Genomic DNA, 21,932 nt, shown 5'->3' with positions numbered 1-21,932 from the left:
GTTTAAATAAGCTGGTCACCTGCTCAGACACAAATGCCTGATGGTACTATGTTGAAAAACAGTTTAACAAGTTGACTGCAGCAAAAGCCTTATAGCATGGTGTATTTTGAGATTCCTTTATAATCACTCAGTATAGACCAGCAGTAAAGGTGTTAATTAAGATTAAACACTACTTTCATGTAAAAATGATAATTAAAAAATGTTTGTTTTTTATTTTGATTTTGGGTTCAATTCAAAAGGAAAAGGGTACTTTTGTAGAAGAAAATAAAATTGCTGTGCTTCAAAATATACTATTATTTATCTGTTAATTAATGTACAATGTTTATACATCACACTAACATGCAGTAAGTTAGAATAACATCAAAACAACTCAGTGACTATAAATAAATCTAATTCATAAATACTTCAAATAATACACAATATCACATTATCAAGGAATTTTACAATGGCAAACTACAAAAACTCACTTGGTAACACTGTTAGCATACAGATATCGCACATGTGTGAAACACGAAACTGAAAAGGAACATAAATGGTAAAAAAAAAACTACTTTTGTATTGATATTGATAAAATAAAAACAAGATAACTGAACCTAACTGACATCATTGACTCTGTGTACCTCTTCTATATAATAATTTATTAAAACACTCAACTTTAAAAACATTTTCTTAGCAAGCACAATAAATAAAAAGTGAAACTATGTTCTTACTGTATAAAAATAATCCTGCTGTATCCCAGAATCATATAATAAAGATAAAACAGTTTAGGATTTGCCACTGTCACTTTATTCTGAAAAATACAAATGCAACCTAATTATTACAAATAATTATGGATAAAAACAGTGGATTTGGTATTTTTGAGATTCCAGATTAGGATTTCCCCTTGGCGAGTGCTACTCCTAGTGCAACAAGGCCTCCCATGGCGAGAACAGCTGTACCTGCCAGTGCCATGCCCATCAGTCCTTCTGTAACAATTCAATAAGACATAACTCATTGTATTACTATGCAGAACTGTAATATAGAACTAAACAAATGTAATATAAATTGTATTGCACACATTAATAGTCTGTATTATTTGGTATAAGCATGATCCAAGAAGTAAAATTAAAAAAAAATAACATTGATTTATTTTTGTAAAAATGCAATAGAAACAATTTGGGAATAAGCACAAAACTATTCCACAAGGCTGCATTAATTGTTGGAATTTTGGTATTATCTGTGGAGTCCACTATTATCAGTAAAGCAAAAAAGAGAAACATCCCATGAAATAATATCTAAATTCAAGCTCTGGTCACATAACCGCTTGTTAAATTTTGTTATTTATAATGCATATGTATGTATTTACTTACTTATATAGCCCGATAAACAAATTGTAGATAGGAACAGAGTGACCTCATTCTAACTAACATTGCTGCCTTTTGGGAGGCAAAAAACAAGAACCGATCTTCATAATAACATGCAATTTTCACAGTAAGTCTAACAACATCTATTCTTAATAATGTAATTTTTTAGAGTCCCGTTAAAAAAAACACTTTCAAAAATAGAGACATCCTGAAAATACAAAAGTACCTGTTGTCTTTAATTCAATGCTCCCTTTTCAATAAACTCTTTTCATTTAAGAAAACTCTATGTTCATTGGTTATAAGGAATATATCTGATACCTTCAGCTAATATAGACTTCCTAAAATGTGCATTTACTGATATGTAATGAGATCAGATCTGTTAAAAAAAATGTATGATCGTTTCAGATATCCTAAAAATAGCCTCACTAAAACTATACATCTTAGCCAATGTGATTCTTAAACTGCAAAGGCTCCTTGGAAAGCTGTCATCATCTTTCTTGGAATATGGGGAGTTTGAGATGCCCCTCTGACCCTTAGTAAAAGGGTTACTGGAACACCCATGTTTCCTACCTGTTGTTAAGTCTTCTAAAGTTCAATTTATAACTGCTCCAGAATTTCAGTGAATACTCATTGTTAATTTTGTTCATCACTCGTGTTGAAGTGCATTGCAATTGCTCTATGTCTTCAATGGTTTCCTGCGCATTCTTCAATTCAGCAAACAACAAGAAAACCATTGCTCTTACAAGGTGTCTTTTGTAAGCCTTGTTAACCAAGTCAAGCAGCTTAAATGTATTTTAGATGAGGTAATAGTAAGATTTAATTGTATAACACTGCTACTACAACAAATTTATTTCTGATGTTTTGTGCTACCCAGCTTTTGTAACACAAGCGATGTTCACTACGTCAGAACTCAGTTGCTACTGATCCCTGACCCCAATCACCAATCCTGCCTCAGAATGTTGTTGGTGATCGGACAAACCCTCTATAATCTTCCCATTTTATAAGATCTTATACCACAGGCAAGTCCCTTAACCCACTGAGTGACAAGGGTGTCATCTTATATCAGAATACTATTTATTCTTCTAAACTGTTAAATTATGCGTAAGAATTGAAAACCAGAAGTAGCCAACTGAAAATAGTGTAAAATATTTTTTATGGTAAATATTAAGATCAGCGACTACCGCTCCAATCGCCGTAATTTTTGCATACTAACACAGGTTAACGTTAATTTCACCGAAAAAAATAGTCCCGATTATCACTAACATATAAAAACCAGTTTTTCGGCAGTACAATGTTGGCAATACAAAAACACATAAATAACAAGATTTTCGACTATCAAACTAAAAACAATGGCCGACCATGGTTGTTTTGATGAGTTGAAACAGTAGTCACGTGACAAACAGGAAAGTTTCCGATTGGCCGGGAGAATCACGTGACCTATAGGACGACTTCGATTGACCGCCAGACGTAAACAAACAAACCCATATGGACAAGGAATAATTAGTGAAGTTATTGACAATGGCGTGCGATGGTTCTGGTCACACGCTAAAAAGACCCTAGCTTCCCTATTCAAAACTCAGATCACGCGATGCTTGCCCGCTGTGCAGCGCTTTGCGCTGCTTGCTCTTTTAGAAAAAAAATTAACTCGAGCTTGCAAAGTCCAAGCCCAGATCACGCCATGGCTGCTTACACACACAAAACTCAGACAGAACTAACGCAGGTTTTCATTACAGGCAAAAGATAAGCGGCACACATTTATCACTGATAAGATAAGACGACTTTATACTAGAAGTAATACCTGGACTACTGCCCTACGAACTAATAACACCACAAAAACAAATAAAATGCACTGTCAGTCAGGTTTTTTTTTTAATTTTATTTTTTTCAAATTTTTTTTGGGGGGGGGGGTAACGGTAACGGCTACGGCGATAATCGGGACTATTTTTTTGGGTGAAATTACGTTAACCTGTGTTTGTATGCAAAAAATTACGGCGATCGGAGCGGTAGTCGCTGATCTTAAGATTTACCCTTTTTTTATTAGTCAGAATTTGTTGGCATTTGTCTAAAACTGTGATCACACACACTGTGATACCAATAAATATAAACAAAAAAAACTTTCACTTTTTAGATGAATATGTTTTGAAAACATGAAAGTTTTAAGCATTTTTGTTTTTGAAATATTTACAATGTAAGTCCTGTTTCTAGGTGGTTTAATATTCTAGTCTCGTCTCACGTTGTGAAAGTTAAACTTAGTAAAATAATTAATGTACTTAAGATAGTTATTGACTCTCCACATCAAATATTGTTAGTTTAAAATAATGTACATTTAGAGTTATACTCACGTTTAATTTTTTGGCCTAACTCCTTGTAGACCATCCTCCATTGGATGTGAAGAGTCAATAATTACCTTGAAAACTATTTCTTAAGTCCAGTATTCATTTACTAAGTTTAACTTTCACAACTTGAGCCAAGACAAGAATATTACACCACTTACCTACATTGTAAAATGTATCAAAATTTAAACCAGCTTAATTTTTTAATAAATAAAAACATAAAAGGAAATGTAAGAATTTTTTAAAAAGAGAGGGAGAAATAGTTTTGAGTGACCTCTATCGCCTACACCACAAATAAACCTTACAGTTGACTTTTAAGATATGAATGGCCTTTGAACATGGTTTAAGCTACTCAACAATAATATCTGTTTTTGGGTCATTATAGATAAGATGGCGTTCATATGTTCCCCTCATTGTGATGGACAGTAGCAAGCTAATGTTCAAAAGGTTTCTCACTAGTGTTTTTTATAGATGGGCAACAACCCATACTGTACGAATATGCATGTTAAAGTTAAAACACAAAACCACACTGATGCTTAAGTCTACATTTGATGTGTACAAAATTACCTTTTTCCATTCTCTTTTTAATGGTAGCTTCCAACGCCTGGACTTGTGCATTTGCTGGCTCCAAATTCAGAAATGATCGAACATAGTTTAAAGCTTTGGAATATTCCTGCAATAATAAAAAAAAAATAATACATATTTAACACTCAATATGGTTGTGTTCACTCCTGTACTTAATAATTATCTGGAATTTTAAAGCATTTTATATAAAACTTATATTACCTCTGCCAATAAACCAATACATGACTTTATAATAAATAGATGTTTTCAGAAAATGTAAATATAATAAAATATTGGCAAAATCCAAATATAATAATATATTTTGTAGTTTTATAACTGCATTATATAATAATAATAAGTAAATAAACAAAGTACTATGGGTAAAAGAAATTAAATACTGAATAAAGTTCACAAAAGAAAACAAATTTTACGACTATCGAAAATATATACAGTTTTAATCTAATATATCTTCTTTCTAATAAAAATTTCTATTGTGCGAATGTTTTTACTAAATGCAAAATGTATCTACTTTTAGTCATTTCTAAACTTTTTGTTATTTTGAGTTAAAAATTAAAAGTTATTTATCATGTAAATCCCCCCCAATATACAAACTACTTATTAAACCTAATTGTTTTTGGAAAATTAAATTATTTTTTACTGTGTATTATAAGATTCAAGATCTTTATTGGCCATTAAATAACATTTTCAGTTACAATAGACTTTGTCATGAAAAACATTTGATATAATTTAAATGCCTAATTTGGTTACATTAACCAGCTGTATTTCGTAAACAGATCAAACGTGTTGCACTTCATGTACTCGTCAACAGAGTACAAAGCTTTTGTCTTAAGCCAAGTTGAAATCCTTAGTTTAAACTTATGAATTGGTAGTTCTCTATATAATTAATGGTAGTTTGTTGAATAATCTAGTCTGTTGGGAAATTTAACTATTATAGGTCTGAGTTAGTCTTACTTGAGGTGCTACAAGATTATAATAAAATCTAGTGTTGTAATCATGTACTAACTCTTGAGAGATAAAGGCAGTTCCCGCATTTCCCTATAGGCCCACTAGGCCCAGGCCTAGGGCGCAAAATTTTAGGGGGCGCATAAATTTTAAAGCACACAAAAGAAAAAAGTTGCGGTGGCGGGTGGTGTTGGCGCTCGGCGGAGCGGGTGGCCAAGGTCAACTAGGTCCGGGGTGCGACGTTGACTCATTCATTGGTTCATTGCTTTTATTTATTCAAAACACTCCTATATATATATATATATATATATATATATATATACTATTGTAATTATATTTCATCAAAATTACGTAATTAAGAAATTTACTGGATTTCTACGTCAGTGTAATCAGAGTCCTCTGGGGGGGGGCGCTCTTTGGTCTGTAGGCCTAGGGGCGTCGAATTTGTAAATGCGGCCCTGGATAAAGGTGTTGATATTTTCTCTAACATACATTAAATTCTGATATATGTAAATACAAGCAAGTCATTATTTTGGAATTATAATGCAGGACTCTTGATTAGAAGGATCTGCCATTAACCTGATTGCCTTTTTTGCCACACAAAAAAAACTTTTTGTAGGCACTAGAGTTGCCTCATAGACGGGTACCATAACAAAGGTGTATATGGAACAGTCCACAGTAAGTCATTAACAATACTTCAAAATTAACACAATACTTAAGTTTACATAGGAGAAAGATTACTCTAGAAACGTTTTTTACAGACACACTCCCACATGTGGCCTCCAGCTAAGTTTACTTTCGAGTACAATCCCCAAGAGCTTAACAGGTTTAATGTAGTTATCGTCTAAATCTAAATTATTATTGCATGTAAAAATTATGTTTTGAATCTTATTTTCATTTATAATAAGATTGTTGGCTTAATACCAATCTTTAGCTTGTTGAAGAGCATTCATTAATTGTACATTAAGTTGCTACACATTAAAATTAGAACAAAGAAGAGTTATATCATCTGCATAAAGTACAACAGACATGGATGAAAAATTAATATGAAAATCATTAATAAAGACTAAAAACAAAAAAGGACCAAGTACAGAACCTTGGGGAAACACTTGCTACCATCTTCTGATACTGTGACAAAACATTGTTTACAGTAACCATTTGCATTCTATTTATTAGGTAACTTTGAATCAACTTTAATGCTTTGTTCCTTACACCATAGAAATTAAGTTTTTCAAACATAATAGAGTGAGTAACAACATCATAAGCCTTTGCCATGTCTATAATGGTAGAACCAATTACCTGTTTGTCTTCTGGACCCCATAGAATTGAATTTACTAGACATTCTATAGCCTTAGCAGTAAAGTGATTTGGCCTAAATCCAAATTGGTTCTTTTACAGTAAATTGTTTTCCATAAAATACTTATATAATTGCTTAAACATACGGGTTTCTATAATTTTGCTAAAGGTTGGTACATTAGTAATAGGTCTATAGTTCTCGGGCATTTCTTTTTGGCCTTTTTTGTGACATACTTGAAGTACAGTATTGAGTATATACTGTTTCAAGTCTGTTATCTCATTATCAAAAGAATTTCTTGAACTATATTTTTTGTACATATTTGCTATTAAATAAAGGATCTTATTCTGTAAATGCGCCTTTTTTGTGGATTTGGGTTTCATCGACTACAGGGCTCTCTCCCATGGGTTTCTAAAATTACAATGAATCATACGAGAGTATTTTAGTGTTTAAATTAAAACACCTGGTTATGTAATGTTGAAGATGGAGGTTATAAACTTATTGGTTTAAAAACTGTAATCAACATTAAAAACTTTTTATTTTGTGAGGCCTTTTGATAGTAAGGCTCACAAATCAAAAAACCACACTTAACACGCACACTAAACACACTTGGTTATTTGTCACACTTCAATACTTCACAAAAGTAAATGAAAACACGATGTTGGCAGTGAAAGTGTTAAAAATGATTAGTCATTATTTCAATTATTCTTTAGTTGAATAAAAGCAAATTTCTCATATGACTTTTGGATGTCTAGTATCCATAGTCAACATGCGAATATATGTTCCCACTGGGATTTTTTAGAAAAAATAATAAAAATGAATTGAAATAGATCTCATCCGATATCCCATTAAAAAAAAATCACTCTACCATTATTGGAACTACCTACAATAAAACTCCATGTGAGATTATGTTGCTATTAACCCTACAACCAACAGGCTGTTTTCAGGTGATTTGCATGGTATTTGTATAAAATCCATAAAAAATCTTTTTTAAATGTTAATCTATGTATATGCAGTATAATTTTGTTCACAATGAACTGTAGATCACTTTGATATATAACACTTATGGTAAGTTAAAATGGAAATTCTTATAAAAAAAAAAGGGGGGATGTACCTAGAAAAGGTAGTTGCGTGAACAAATTTAAAATTCTATGATGGCAAAAACAACTCATACTTAGTCTTGGTGTATAAACTAGAAATAGTACACAGAATTAATTTTTATTAACCTTTTGGACGCTAATGTCCGACTGAACGGACGTCAAAGTTTAGCCGAGAAGAAAACACCAACAACCGATCAACCAGATTGTCAAGGCCTGGGCGAATTTGACTAATGGCTTATTTATCAGCCGTTCGGAGAAAATAATCTGTTAAAAGTTATTTATGAACTTGAAAAAGTTTTTTCAACCTGTTTTAGACTATTTTTGAAATCTGTAATCAATATAAACGTTCGGTAAGTACTAATGGACCTTGACACAGCTGTTTCTTTTTGTGGTTTCTATGCAACTGTGTTACCCGTTATTGTTTGTCTCTTTTGCTAAAGATGTTTGAAATTGTAACTGGTGTTTGGGTGTGTGTGTTGTAGACTACAGCCCAAGGTGGAAAAAACAAGATATTTTTGTAAAAACTGCAAAAGGTGTGTGACGTAAACACAACTGCATGTTAAAACAAAAAACAATGAACTATCTACATTTTTCAAGTTGCCATTTAATGTATATAAAAAAAAGTCTATTCCAAAAAATTTACCTATACGAGCCAAGAAGCAATGTATAGACTTCTTAAATTACATACAAACATTAAGCAACACTTCTTAAAACATTTATATTACCCAGACAAAATTTAAAAGAATCAAATAAACAAACCAAAACATCCACAAAGTAGCTTCAATTATAAAACACAAACAAAGTTTAATACACAATTTTTTCCTGGACTACACAAAATTAACGGTTTTATGAACATTGCCCATAATGTTTTACTATCATCTTCAGATATCCAAAATTTTATGGCTAAAGCTCCTAGGAGTAATATTTAAAAAACCTCCAAATTTGAAAAACAATCTTGTCCAACCTAAACTACACCAACCCGTTACTAATGGATGTGAACCATGCAACAAACCATGTTGCGGTTCATGCATAATTATGAAAAACTCTAGGGAATTCAAAAGTAGCGTAACTGGTATAACACATGTACCATCATTCGTAAAGTAAACTGTGACTCTATGAATGTAATTTATCAAATTCATTGTACATTTTGTAACAATCAGTACATTGGACAAACATCTAACCACCTTAAGAGTCAGAATAAACAGGGCACAGATTTGATATTTTTCATAAAATACAAGAAGCCATTGGCCAAACATGCTGCTGAGCACAAAAAAAGACAAAATTGAAGATTGTTATGATCTTAAAGGAATTAACAATGTCTTCCCTTGTCCTGAAGAAAATTTATATAGGTTAAAATTAAAAATTCTTGAACAAGCCCATCAGTTACTTCTAAAATCTAAATACCCAAATGGTTTAAATTTAAGATGAAATTAACTTTTCCAAATTTCCTTCTGTGCTATTAATGATATAACAGCAGGGTCTTTGAATGTTTTAGTTACTTATTTATATTTTTGGTTATTTTCTTCTTGTTTTTTCTTATTCTTTTTATATTTTTATTTTGCTTTCTCAAGATGTGGGTATAAAATTCCATGAAATACAGAAGCGTTATATCTTTGTTTTTTATTTAAATAAGTGAAATACTATATATATTTATAGCTATAAAATATAACTATAAATAGTAAAAACCTAATAAATTTACTAGTAGTAGTCACTGCAGTCAGTTCAACACATAATAAACACTATTTAAGCATACTTATACTTTATTTTCAAAACTGAACAATAACCACAGCAAGAACCAGGCTTGTTCGAGCTAAACTGTTACGGACATGACTACATTTCAAATACATTTTGAATTGTATATTTGTGATGATGCAATTGACATAGAGAAATAAAGCATTACAGTGTTCAGCATTTATTTCCCTGCCCCACCAGTATATAAATCATATCGACATTCACCTGGTAAATGTACCACAGGTGACGAGAGAGAACGAAACGAAGTAAAACAACGGGTGTTCCGTTGATTGCCAGTAAAGACAAGAAATAAGCCACAGAAACCCCGCTGATTGTCAGCTGTTGGGTTAATAATTAAATACTATTTTATTTAATGCTCTATAATATGTATTCACACTCATAAGTTTTACTACAGTGTATGCAATGTTCATAATTAAACTATAACACTGTAGATTCAAAACTCACAGTTAATTACTGTACCACATGCAATTCATAATTATAAATTAAACTAACTTTGATAGTAATCATTGTTCTCTGATTTGAAAAAATTCCATGCTTCCTTCATGAATTGTTTAGTTTAACATAGCAAGATATACATTGCTGAAGCTTATTACTTATTGGAGTTCTTTAATTAATTAAAAAACAATCACTCCAATAATATTTTTGTGAGGCCTTTCGTTTTCAAAGAAAACATTATCAGTCCCACAACTGAAATTTAAGTGGTTATAATATTATAGTATTGCAATATTTGTTACCAAGTACACATTTTAGATTGAATGACATAACTTACCTTTATTCTAGCATTCCCAATTGCCAAATAATACAAATAGTCACGTCTTTCATCTCCTTGGTTGTCCTGGTAAAGGTCTTCCAAAAGTAAGATTCCTTTTCTAATGTCTGCAGGATATTTACTACGCACCAGACACCAAGCATAATTGAACTGAGCTGATGTAGTTACTTGGCTTTTATAAAGTTGTTCATGATATTCACGTTCGAATTTTCTGAAATCCAAGAGCCAATTATAATTAAGAAACTTGAGGTAGGTATTTGATTAGGAACAAAAAAACAAACACACACACACACACATATTTTGATATATGTATTGTTAATTATTATATACATATAGATGTTAAAGTAAGTGACGTTCAATAGTAGGTTAGTACTATGAAGTATTAGTAAGTTTTTAATATGAAACTCACACAAAATCAATTTAAACGTCACAGAAAATGCATGACATTTTAAAGTGCGACTGTGGAAAGTATTTAATTACATTTAATTGTGAAATTGAAGTGGTTAAATGTGAGAAAGATATATTTTGAGGGTTAGAATAAGCTAACAGTGTATGCAAGAAACTATGCACAATTTTATTGTACATTAGGAACAGCTGGCTACTGTCTCCAAGCAAAAAGTACAATAACTTAGTGCTGGCAGGACAATTGCTATGCCAATGACATTTTGTATCCATGTTGTACTTTATTCTAGCTTTTATCTGGTAGGAATAATAAATTATTATGAAAAATCTGACACTAATAGACTAGTACTTAAAGAGTTATAAAAATTTGTTTTGCACAAATAAAAGTTAAATTTCCAGAATATCATTTCTAATTTAGTTAATACAATTACATTCTGGAATTTCAAGACTATTTACTGTAGGCCTTCTTGTAATGTACCCGAGAGAGGGTTAGTTGTAGAACTGGCTAAAGACTCATGGCGAGTCCTTTATATGTGTTCCCTCATTGGCAAAAGACTGCATGTATTTTGAAAATCGTTTAAAAAATATTGAATTTTTTCGGAACTTACATACAGCTTATGATGTAATCTACGGTGCACTCAAAAAGATATACTAAATATATTAGTATAAGATGTTTGAGGCTTACATAAACAAACAACTTCAAGAAATTTTAAACTTTATCAACTTTAGTAAACAATCACAATCAATCATTGTGGCCACAACAATGATGAAACTTCATATTTGAAGTTTAATTATTGAAGTTGATAATTTATAAAGTTTCATGTTAGTACCAATGTGTTCTATATCTCTTTGAATACAATGTATTAATCTGTTCTTTGCTGCAGCTTTGTCCTTCGAAATACAGGTTTTATTCTTAAGCGAGTTTCTATTTTGACGAAAGGCTTGTATAGAATCTTTAGTTTTTTTATTGTTCTAAGGATACTTATATCATTTTATATTGAAGTTATTGTTTTATTTTAAACTACAACAAACTACAACAATCTATATTAGACTAATCTGATATTTTAGTGTTTGTTTATATAAGTTGTATAGTTTGCAAGTTGCCATGTACAAGGTAATATCAAATTCTTTGGTCACAAAAAAGGGGGTTCAGTTGAAAGGGAATATCTATCTACACATGTTATACCACAAATCAGTGGTACAGGTCTGGTCCACCTTGTATAATCATACATAAAAATATAGTACTTTGGTATTATCTGGATAAGCGGACCCGGTTTTTTTATATCGAAGCATGTAATCATCGATACCTAATATTCAAATCTCTAACTCTAGACTATCAATCGATATAAAAGTGTATATATTCCTAAATAACAATCATATGTTTTAAATTAATATGTGAATGTAATATTTACAGTGATCAAACAAATTATTATAACCACAATTAGGAAAACTGAAGACGACCATATTTGCTCCTCTCACAGTTACAGTTGTTTCTTTCCCACAAATTTCACACAATGGGTTTTTCGGTATGAGTCCATGTTGAAGCCACGAAAAAAACATGTCTCATCATCTTTCAAAGCAATTTCGAGTAGTTTTCTAAAATTGACTGCAATTTTTAATAAACAAATTTTACTTATGTATAATTGATATACTACCTTACGTGTGTATTGTTTGAAAGTGTTTACAGTTCTTGATATAGGTTATTTAAGTTAATTATTGTCAAAATAATTAATCAGTATCGATTGATTATATCGATGGTTATAATTAAGTAATATCATTTGCCAATTTTGATATAAAAAAACTGGGTCCGCTTATCATACCCTACCCATCTGGAGGCCGCTATTTTTGGACAGATTTTCCTTATCGGGGGACCAAAATATCTGCAGTAATAATAAGAACAAACAAACAAACATGGCAGACTGACTACAGTCTTAGTATAGTGAATTCCAGTGAAAGTAATGTTATAAGTGGTAATTATTCAACAAACATCACTAAACTTGTGCACAAAACTGGAACAAACCGTAAGTCTACTCACCAATTAAACTCCACCATGGAACTTAAATTTACAACAAAAACTTAAGAAAAGTAAAATCTACCTACTTCACAATGGCAGCATATTAATAACTTTTTATCATTTTTATAAAGAACTTCTCAAGAATTTACTAAGTGAAATATTAACTCAATCAAAAAGTTCTTAGTAGTCTGAGTTGTTAATAAAAACTGACAAGTCTAATTTATAATTCAAACTAACCTAAATGACCAACAAGTGACGTGACAAGAGTTGGCCAATTCACAAGTGCTGAGTCTCCAACTCATCACCACCTGTGACAGTTGCTAGTGTGTCAACTCGGACTGGGAGCAGTAACCCGCTGCTGCTGAGTCTGCAGTCCCACAACTGACCTCACACACTAGTCAACACTGCTGTATACTACCATCTCACTCTCAATGCTTGTCTAGATTATTCTACTTGACACGGTACTTGATTAAACCTGACAATCAAATAAAATTATACATTCCTTCTGACACACTTCTACTTTGAAGAACTGACTCTGTTATATTAAATAAGAGACTGACTCACTGTTAAATTATTTGCCTCTCACAAACTGTTTTACATTACACCAACCTGAATAAATATTTATCACTTTAAATATTATTAAATATTAATAAAAACACTACTTTTCCAAATTGTTTATTATTTTTTATTATTATTATTATTTATCACTTTATTAACCCAGTCTTAACTTGACTGAGATTTGAAATGCCAACAAAGTATTCTTGTGGCTCTTGTACTGTAGGAGTTAAATTCTCAGGAATAAAAATGTTCTGGACCCTGCAATATGTGGTATCACGCTGGATGTCAGAATATACTTGAAAAAACCCTCAAAAAAAAAAACGGACTAATACAGAAATTAATGTGTGGAAATGCAGTAACTGTAAAACATTAGATCAAGACACCTCAAATTTTGACACTACGGCCAATGAAGCAGGCACTCATCAATCTTACTTCCTCGCAGATAAGCAACTACCAAGCACTTCCCACATCCTTGACCATAAAACTGACCACAACCCTCAAACAAACCAGTCATTAATAATGAATTCACTTCCTTGACACAAGTAACAATTGATGAAGTTCAAGGAAAAATTAAAAACTTGGAAGATGATGTCCTTGAAACTTCACTTACCTTAGCTGCTGAGGTAGGAAATGCCTTGCTGGCCGAAAATGGAAAACTAAAACAAGACCTAAATAATTTAAAATTCAAAAATGTCCAACTATGACAACAGATCACAGACCTAAAAAATACAGTGAAATTGAATATGAAATGAAAATTAAAGATTTGGAAAAATGAAAAAGACGCACCAATCAATAGAAATTTGGCCTTAACTGAAACTCTAAATCAAATTGAACATCAGCTCACCAAAGAGAAACAATTTCAAATAGAATTAGTCAAAACTTTTGAGGAGCAGGACCGGGAGAAGGAAAAAATTATTTTAAATTATGAAAAAGAAATTAAAAAAACTTCAAGATGAACTTAAAAAAACAGAAAACTAATTATATTGATCAAGTTTATCCAAAACAAGCCTTAACAACTGTAAAAACACTCAGGAACACAAACCGATACCTCAGAGTCCAGCACCCTATCACCCATGACTACACCCCTCCTCCTTGAGCTGACAAAAATGAAGGTCCGCTAAGACCACATAGAACACCTTCTCAACTCTTTTCAAGAACAACTGCATGATATAAAAAGTAACCCAGCGACAGTGACCCCCGCTACTACAAAAAGGCTGAGTTATAGTTACTGCAATTCCCCCAAAGTCACAAAAAAGAATGCAAGCCGAGGAAAAAATCATTTCAGTGTATCTCTGCAAGTGGCAAAAGCTCAAGCAATCACACATCATAATGACAAGAAAGAAACTAAAGGGTCATACAAATCACTCCACAGGGAGGGTCCACAAAATCAAAATCACTACTGGAATTTCATCTACAACGGCAGTTGCCACATCTCCGCCAATCTCTGCAAAATTTTGAGAGCCCAGTGAATGCATAGAAGAGTTTTTCAACAAACACTACAAAATAATAAACAAAAAATTACTATGAGGGACAACTAATTCAAAGAGGCAACTCATATTCGATTTTGTATATTTCAAAACACTACACTCTGAGCAACAACCAGGAAACTCAAACATCAAATCTGCAAATGCTTCGGATGATATGACACTTAATGCCAACATAGCACATGCCACAGACAAGGAGAAGAGAGCACATCTGTCACAGAAACAACAGCTAACACCAACAAAAGTAATTTTTTTGACCTGCGACACAGAAAAGAAAAGAAATTCAAAAACAAGGGACTTTCTGGAACACAACTTATCAAATAACCTACCTCTCTTCACCTGGAAAAATACAGTGTAGAAATGGTATGTGAGGTAACTCGAATAACAATAAAAATAAGCAATAAAATAGACTTACATATACTGGGCTATTATTAGACCACCAAATGCCAATATTGAGACAACACTCCAAGTTTTAGATGACACTATAACAGAAGTACATACAAACAACTCCTACATCATTGTCACAGGAGATATCAACATTGATAACCTTACCAATAACAGAGAACGAGCTTCACTAAATGAACTGTTGGCCTTACATAATCTTAGGAGACTTGCCCTGCCACCAATGAGAGTTACACCTACCTCTAACTCCTCTATTGACATCTGCACTAACCACCCTCCAGGTAAACTAAATGTAGAAGTCTGTAACACTGGTCTCTCAGATCATACCGGTCAATACTGCACAGCTAGTCTTCCTAAAATACTTGACTACTCAACATCTTCAACGTATAGGGATACAAGCCCAAGGAATCTTAAACAACCTAAAACACCTCTTAGCCACAGAAACTTGGGAAAATGTGACACAATCAAACTACACTGGTGACGCTTATGACAATTTCCTTATCATCTTTACTAGGGCCTTAGATGTTGCCTGTCCCATTCAAAACCAAGAAACAACATCACTCTAAAAGGAATACATACCACAACGAAGAAGCCTTGAGCTTACGGAAAGAATTTATTAAAGCGCAGGACAAGTTCAATCTCACAGGAAGAATAGAAGATAAGGCTGAAGCAAACCGGAAGAAAAAAGCTTATGATCTAAAACTCAGAGAGCTTAAAAAGGAGGCCAATGCAGACTATATAAATCAAGCTAACAATAAAACCAAAGCAATCTGGGAAATTATAAATAGAGAAAGAGCTGCTAAAAACCAAACAACACCAGGCCTGACTCATTCAAAAATTGATAAAGTAGAAGAAACAGACCCAAATAAAATCGCTAACCACCTTAACACCTTCTTTGTTAATATTGCTGACAACACCATAAAACAACAACAAATATCAAAATGACAACATAGTATATAATCCACTGTACAACATAGAAACCATAATGACAGAGATGACCCCCACCACAGTTATGGAGATTAAACAAACAATCCACTCACTAGCAAGTAAAACCTCCTCTGGGTTGGACAAAATGTCTTCAAAAATCATAAAATTTTGCGAGGCTGAACTCTTAAGACCAATACACCACATCACTAACCTATCCTTTATGCAAGGCAGATTCCCGAAAAACCTAAAACTGGCCAAAATATATCCTAAATATAAACAAGGAAATAAAGATGAAGCCACAATCTACCGTCCCATCTCACTACTACCGACTGTATCTAAACTAATAGAAAAAATAACTATCTAGACTCCTCACTCACCTGCAAGCCAATAATCTCCTGTCAAATAAACAGCATGGTTTCAGAAAAGGAAGATCTACATTAACTGCAATGGACCTTGTTGAATTTATTATAGACAACCTAGAAGAAGGCAACACCATCACCAGTATCTTTCTAGACCTGAGTAAAGTTTTTGACTGTCTTGGCCATAACCTAATCCTAGCCAAACTACAATCTCTTGGCATTCAACAGTCAGCTCTAATATGGTTTGAGAGTTACTTGAGTGAAAGATAACAAGTTGTGGAGGTCAAACAGAGAAGAAATGGAGACACCTGCACTGTCAGGTCTGGAGGGCTACCAGTGACTCGAGGTGTTCCCCAAGGCCTCCGTCCTAGGGCCAATCCTATATATTTTTATTCACAAATGATTTGCCAACTTTCTTGGAAAACTACACAAATTCTATTATGTATGCAGACGATACTGTTCTGCTATCTGCCCAAAAGGATGTTGAACAGCTGGAAATAAACTCCTACATCTCATTTAATATGGCCCAACAATATTGCAGATACAATGATCTAGTATTAAACAGCTCCAAGACTAAGCAAATCACTATAGGAACTAATAAAAACTAGGTGTCCGAACTCCCTGACCTCCAAGAAGCAGAAGACATGAATTATTTAGGAATAACAATACAATAAATAATAAGTTAACTTGGACAAATCACATTGACAATTTATGCCTAAAGCTAAATTCATCTCTATATGCCTTACGACGAACCCATGCAACTAGCAACCTTGAATCCACTAAAATAGTGTACTATGCGCTATTTGAAAGTCATCTTAGGTATGGAATAGCAGCATGGGGAAGCACAACAAAATTCAACCTTTCAAAAGTCCTCAAAATCCAAAAGAAATCAATGGGCAACCTAGGACCTAGAGAAAGTTTGTAGGACTACATTTAAAGAATTGAAAATACTTACAGTAACATCCCTTTACATAATAGAAACAATATTGTATTGCCAAACAAGAGACCTTCCTTGAAATGGTGATCTCCATGAGCATAATACAAGACATGGTCAAAACTTCCCACTACCTCTTCACAGAACAACCTTATTTGAGAAAAAAAAACCTACCTACGCTGGGAAGAAAATCTTTAATGCTCTGCCAGAAGAAATCAAGAATAATCTAGATAATCTCAAGAAAATGAAGACAGCAATGAAGAACTGGCTGCTGTAGAGAACTGTCTATACAATAGAGGAATTCTACTCTTGGAGGCAACTCAATCAAGACCACTAATACTCTATAATAAGACTTAACAACTATGTACATCTTATTTTCATTGATGCTACTTGTAATCTTAAAGATTACCAATAAAGAATCTCTGATTTCTGAACAGGCTTTATTTAACCTATTTTGAAATTTACAAGTCATTACGACTAACAACTATCGTATTCTGCTTCCCATCAGGAAGTAGTCGGCAAGAATTGAGTTGACTGCATCACCACATGTTTTCTATCGATAAAAAAATGTTACTCTTCAGTTCGAGGTAATCAACTCCCAGAAACGAAGATCATGATAAATTTATAAATTAATCCAGCGAAAAACAATCAATGAAAACAAACACTAAAAAAAGATGAAGTAATGAAAGATGATTCATAAGCCCAGGCCTGCTCGTCTAGCGTATTTGGAGACAATTTGGCGACAGGAAGTATGATTTATCAAGTATTTTTTTGAATCATTATGAAACAAGGAAAGTAGGCTACTAATAACACATAATGAAGTTTATTTTGGCCCCAATAAGGAAATATTTTTCAAAAATAGTGGCCTCCAAATAATACTAAAGTACCAAAAAATAAAGTTGAGAGCAAATATTAAAGCCAAACTATGTCTATATATATATATATATATATATATATATATATATATATAGTATGAAGTTTATTTTGGCCCCAATAAGGAAATATTTTTCAAAAATAGTGGCCTCCAAATAATACTTAAGTACCAAAAATAAAGTTGAGAGCAAATATTAAAGCCAAACTATGTCTAATATATATATATATATATATATATATATATATATATATATATATATATACACGAGGTCCAATCAAAAAGTATCCGACCTCGTCGTGTATTGCGGCTTCTGCTGCCAATAATGAAATAAGATTTGTTGCGACAATAGTTCCTACTATGATAAGGAAAGGTACAAAGTCTTATCTTGATCCCCCGACTGGTTCGCCAGAGACGGGTCAGTATGTACTGATTAGTCAAGTGCGCGTATCGGTTTTCTCTAACTGTGAAGAAGACGGAAAAAGTGGAATAACGTTATTGCATTATATTTTGCGTGAAACTTCAGAGAAAAACAAAGTGAGACCATTCGGAAAATTCAGCTAGCATTCGAAAATGAGGCAATGAGTGTTACGCAGATTAAAGAGTGGTATAAACCGTTTCAAAAGTGGTCGAACCTCGGCAGAAAGTGACGCGTGTTTGGGGCCGACCAAAAACAAGTCGAACTCCGGAAATCATCGAGAGAGAGCAAAAGTTTTGATCTGTGAAAATCGTCGAATGACTGTGGAGGAAGTAAGTACTGAGTTAGATGTCAGTTTCGGATCAGCTGAAGCAATTTTAACGGATGACTTGGGATTGCGCCGGGTAGCCTCAAAATTTGTGCCAAAATTGCTGACAGACGAGCAGAAGCAACGGCGATTGGATGTTTGCCGAGGACATGCTGCAATGTTTTGAGGATGATGCGGACTTTTTTGACATCGATAATAACTGGAGACGACAGTTGGGTCTATGGATATGACCCTGAGACCAAATTTCAGTCATCACAATGGCAGTCTCCCCAGGATCCTCGGCCAAAAAAAGCAAGGCAAGTTCGAAGCAATGTCAAAGTGATGCTTACTGTTTTTTTCGACCACCGTGGAGTTGTGCACCATGAATATGCCCCTGAGGGTCAAACTGTGAATGCACAGTACTATTCAAGTGTCCAACGTCGTCTCCGAGATGCGATTCGCCGCAAAAGACCTGACTTGTGGGCGTCTCAAAATTAGCGGCTACACCACGACAATGCGCCAGCTCATTCAAACTTTTTTGGCGAAACACGGCACTCCGCAAGTTCCTCAGCCTCCGTACTCTCCAGATATGGCTCCATGCGATTTTTGGCTCTTCCCCCACCTCAAAAAACCATTTGAAAGGCACCAGATTTGAAAGTCGAGAAGCAATTATGAAAAAAAACGACGGCTGATTCTCATGGCGATGCCGAAAATGTGATTTTCAAGACTGCTTCCAGAAGTGGAAACGTCGCTGGAATCGTTGTGTTGCTTCTCAGGGTGCTTATTTTGAAGAAAATTAACGCCAGCTTTTTTTCAGGTAACTTCAGTTTTACATTGCACCAAAAGGTAGGATACTTTTTGATTGGACCTTGTATATAAAAGGCTATTGCCATTTATACAGTTTAATGTAAATAAAAGTCGTTTGACAGGTATTTGGTCTGCCGATCATATGTTAGTTTGCTTATTTAAAACGCATATGTGACAGATATGGCCAAATACAAAATAATTGAATCGGAAAAAGTAAGCGCTCTAGCTGTGGTGTAATGGTAGCACATTCACCCGGCAAGTGAGTGATCCGGGTCCGACTCCCGGCGGAGCAAGTACTTTTTGCGATTCAATGTTTATTGAAATTAAATAAGGCTATTGCCATTTATACAGTTTAATGTAAATAAAAGTCGTTTGACAGGTATTTGGTCTGCCGATCATATGTTAGTTTGCTTATTTAAACGCATATGTGACAGATACGGCCAAATACAAAATAATTGAATCGGCAAAAGTAAGCGCTCTGTGGTGTAATGGTAGCACATTCACCCGGCAAGTGAGAGATCCGGGTTCGACTCCCGGCGGAGCAAGTACTTTTTGCGATTCAATGTTTATTGAAATTAAATAAAGGCTATTGCCATTTATACAGTTTAATGTAAATAAAAGTCGTTTGACAGGTATTTGGGTCTGCCGATCATATGTTAGTTTGCTTATTTAAACGCATATGTGACAGATATGGCCAAATACAAAATAATTGAATCGGGAAAAGTAAGCGCTCTAGCTGTGGTGTAATGGTAGCACATTCACCCGGCAAGTGAGTGATCCGGGTCCGACTCCCGGCGGAGCAAGTACTTTTTGCGATTCAATGTTTATTGAAATTAAATAAGGCTATTGCTATTTATACAGTTTAATGTAAATAAAAGTCGTTTGAACGGTATTTGGTCTGCCGATTATATGTTAGTTTGCTTATTTAAACGCATATGTGACAGATACGGCCAAATACAAAATAATTATATTGAAGTTTATTGAAATTATATATAAAATGCAATTGACTTTTGGTTGCAGTATAATGAGCAGCCTTTACCACAATCAAATAATTGATATTTATTACTATGTAAACTACCAAAACCAAAATGTTAAAACTGAATTACATTATAAGCATTTAAAATTAAGGTATAACTTAGTTGTCATTTTATATCTAAAAAGGAAATAATTTAATGAAAAATAAAAATCTATCTAGGCTATGTGTATTTATTAAATGTTAAAAAACAAAGCAGTCTAACATTTAAGTTACTTTTTATTATTTTGAAGTATAAAAGTTCTGACAGCTTGTAGCTTGTAGTAACAACACAAAATTAATGCATGTCCATTGACATTTTAGTTGTGGCCACTACTCAAATAACATACAAATGATTTTACTTTGTTTAAATTAATTTTGGACAATATTGTTATTTAATACATTAAAAGAGCTGACAATAATTAATTTTAAATAACTATAATTATAGTATGGTTTTTTACTCAATAGTTTTACTTATTCCTAATTTATAATTAGACTCCCTGATTCGATTGTGGTGGTGGCCACTTACTATACTGCAGCCTAACTTTTTACTGCGTTCAATAGGTTAAATTTGGAACATTTTAGAAATTAAGCGATATTGTTTTTATTGTAAGAAATTTAACCTCTGATTCAGCAGTAAAAATAAATTATGAATTTATTCACTAAAACCATCTTAATTTCTGTCAACCAACTGATTTAAATGTTCAATTTAAAATGTATAAATAATTATGATGATAATAGATGGCCTGTTGAAATTTTACAAGAAAATTGACACTTTTTGGTGAAATGTTACTAATATTTAGTTTACCTATTATTATTAAATTACATAAATATTGTTTATCATTCTTATAAATATAGCTTAAGTTTTTGATACCTTTTGTATGTAAGTTAATAACTTTTTAATACAAAATTTTTTTCCAACGGGGTAAACTTGGAATTTTAGTTCAAACAACAAACTCTTTTTCATTCTACACATAAGAAGTGTGTCTAGAACGATAACAAAAAATATAATTAGGAAATAATATGAAAGGGCAATTTTTTCTGAATAAAATAGGATGAAAAATGATTAAGCATAAGAACTGTATTTTTCTTAATTATAGCTGGCAGAGACATCAAAAACACCTTGCTTGTCAGTTCTAGGATTTAATATCCACACTAAATAGGCTACAAGGTTTTGTCAAATAGGGTAAATTCCATTTAGGCCTACTACAGTAATGGGAATGCTAAATGAAAAACAAAATAGTTGCTAATCAGAATCAACATTTGGAAATACCTAGGTTACAAGAGTTCAGTAGTTTGTTTATTCTATTCTTATCAAG

At 33.0% G+C, this 21,932-nt stretch overlaps 1 protein-coding gene across 1 annotated transcript; it reads right to left on the bottom strand.

The window, feature by feature from the left end:
• Positions 1 to 273: 273 nt before the first annotated feature.
• On the bottom strand, positions 274 to 14,167 carry LOC124372597 (mitochondrial fission 1 protein-like). Its single transcript, XM_046831002.1, has 4 exons — positions 14,135 to 14,167; positions 10,119 to 10,361; positions 4,244 to 4,349; positions 274 to 965 (listed from the first exon to the last, which is right to left on the bottom strand). The coding sequence occupies exons 1-4, from the start codon at positions 14,165 to 14,167 to the stop codon at positions 871 to 873; spliced, it is 477 nt and encodes a 158-aa protein (XP_046686958.1). The 3' UTR covers positions 274 to 870.
• Positions 14,168 to 21,932: the final 7,765 nt, after the last annotated feature.

This window comes from Homalodisca vitripennis, unplaced genomic scaffold (assembly GCF_021130785.1).
Source record: "Homalodisca vitripennis isolate AUS2020 unplaced genomic scaffold, UT_GWSS_2.1 ScUCBcl_3623;HRSCAF=9268, whole genome shotgun sequence".
NCBI classification, from domain to species: Eukaryota; Metazoa; Arthropoda; class Insecta; order Hemiptera; family Cicadellidae; genus Homalodisca; species Homalodisca vitripennis.
Note: the sequence above shows the minus strand (reverse complement) of the source record. Positions and strands in the feature narration are given on the sequence as shown.

Bases quoted from the DNA above. Each gene is read 5' to 3' on its own strand.
- LOC124372597 (XM_046831002.1), bottom strand. From the start codon at position 14,167: ATGGGTGATAGGGTGCTGGACTCTGAGGTATCG. The intron at 4,350-10,118 runs GTAAGTTATGTC...TTATTATTGCAG, and splicing joins TTGGGAATGCTAGAATAAAG to GAATATTCCAAAGCTTTAAA. The intron at 966-4,243 runs GTAATTTTGTAC...GAATTGTTACAG, and splicing joins TAAAAAGAGAATGGAAAAAG to AAGGACTGATGGGCATGGCA.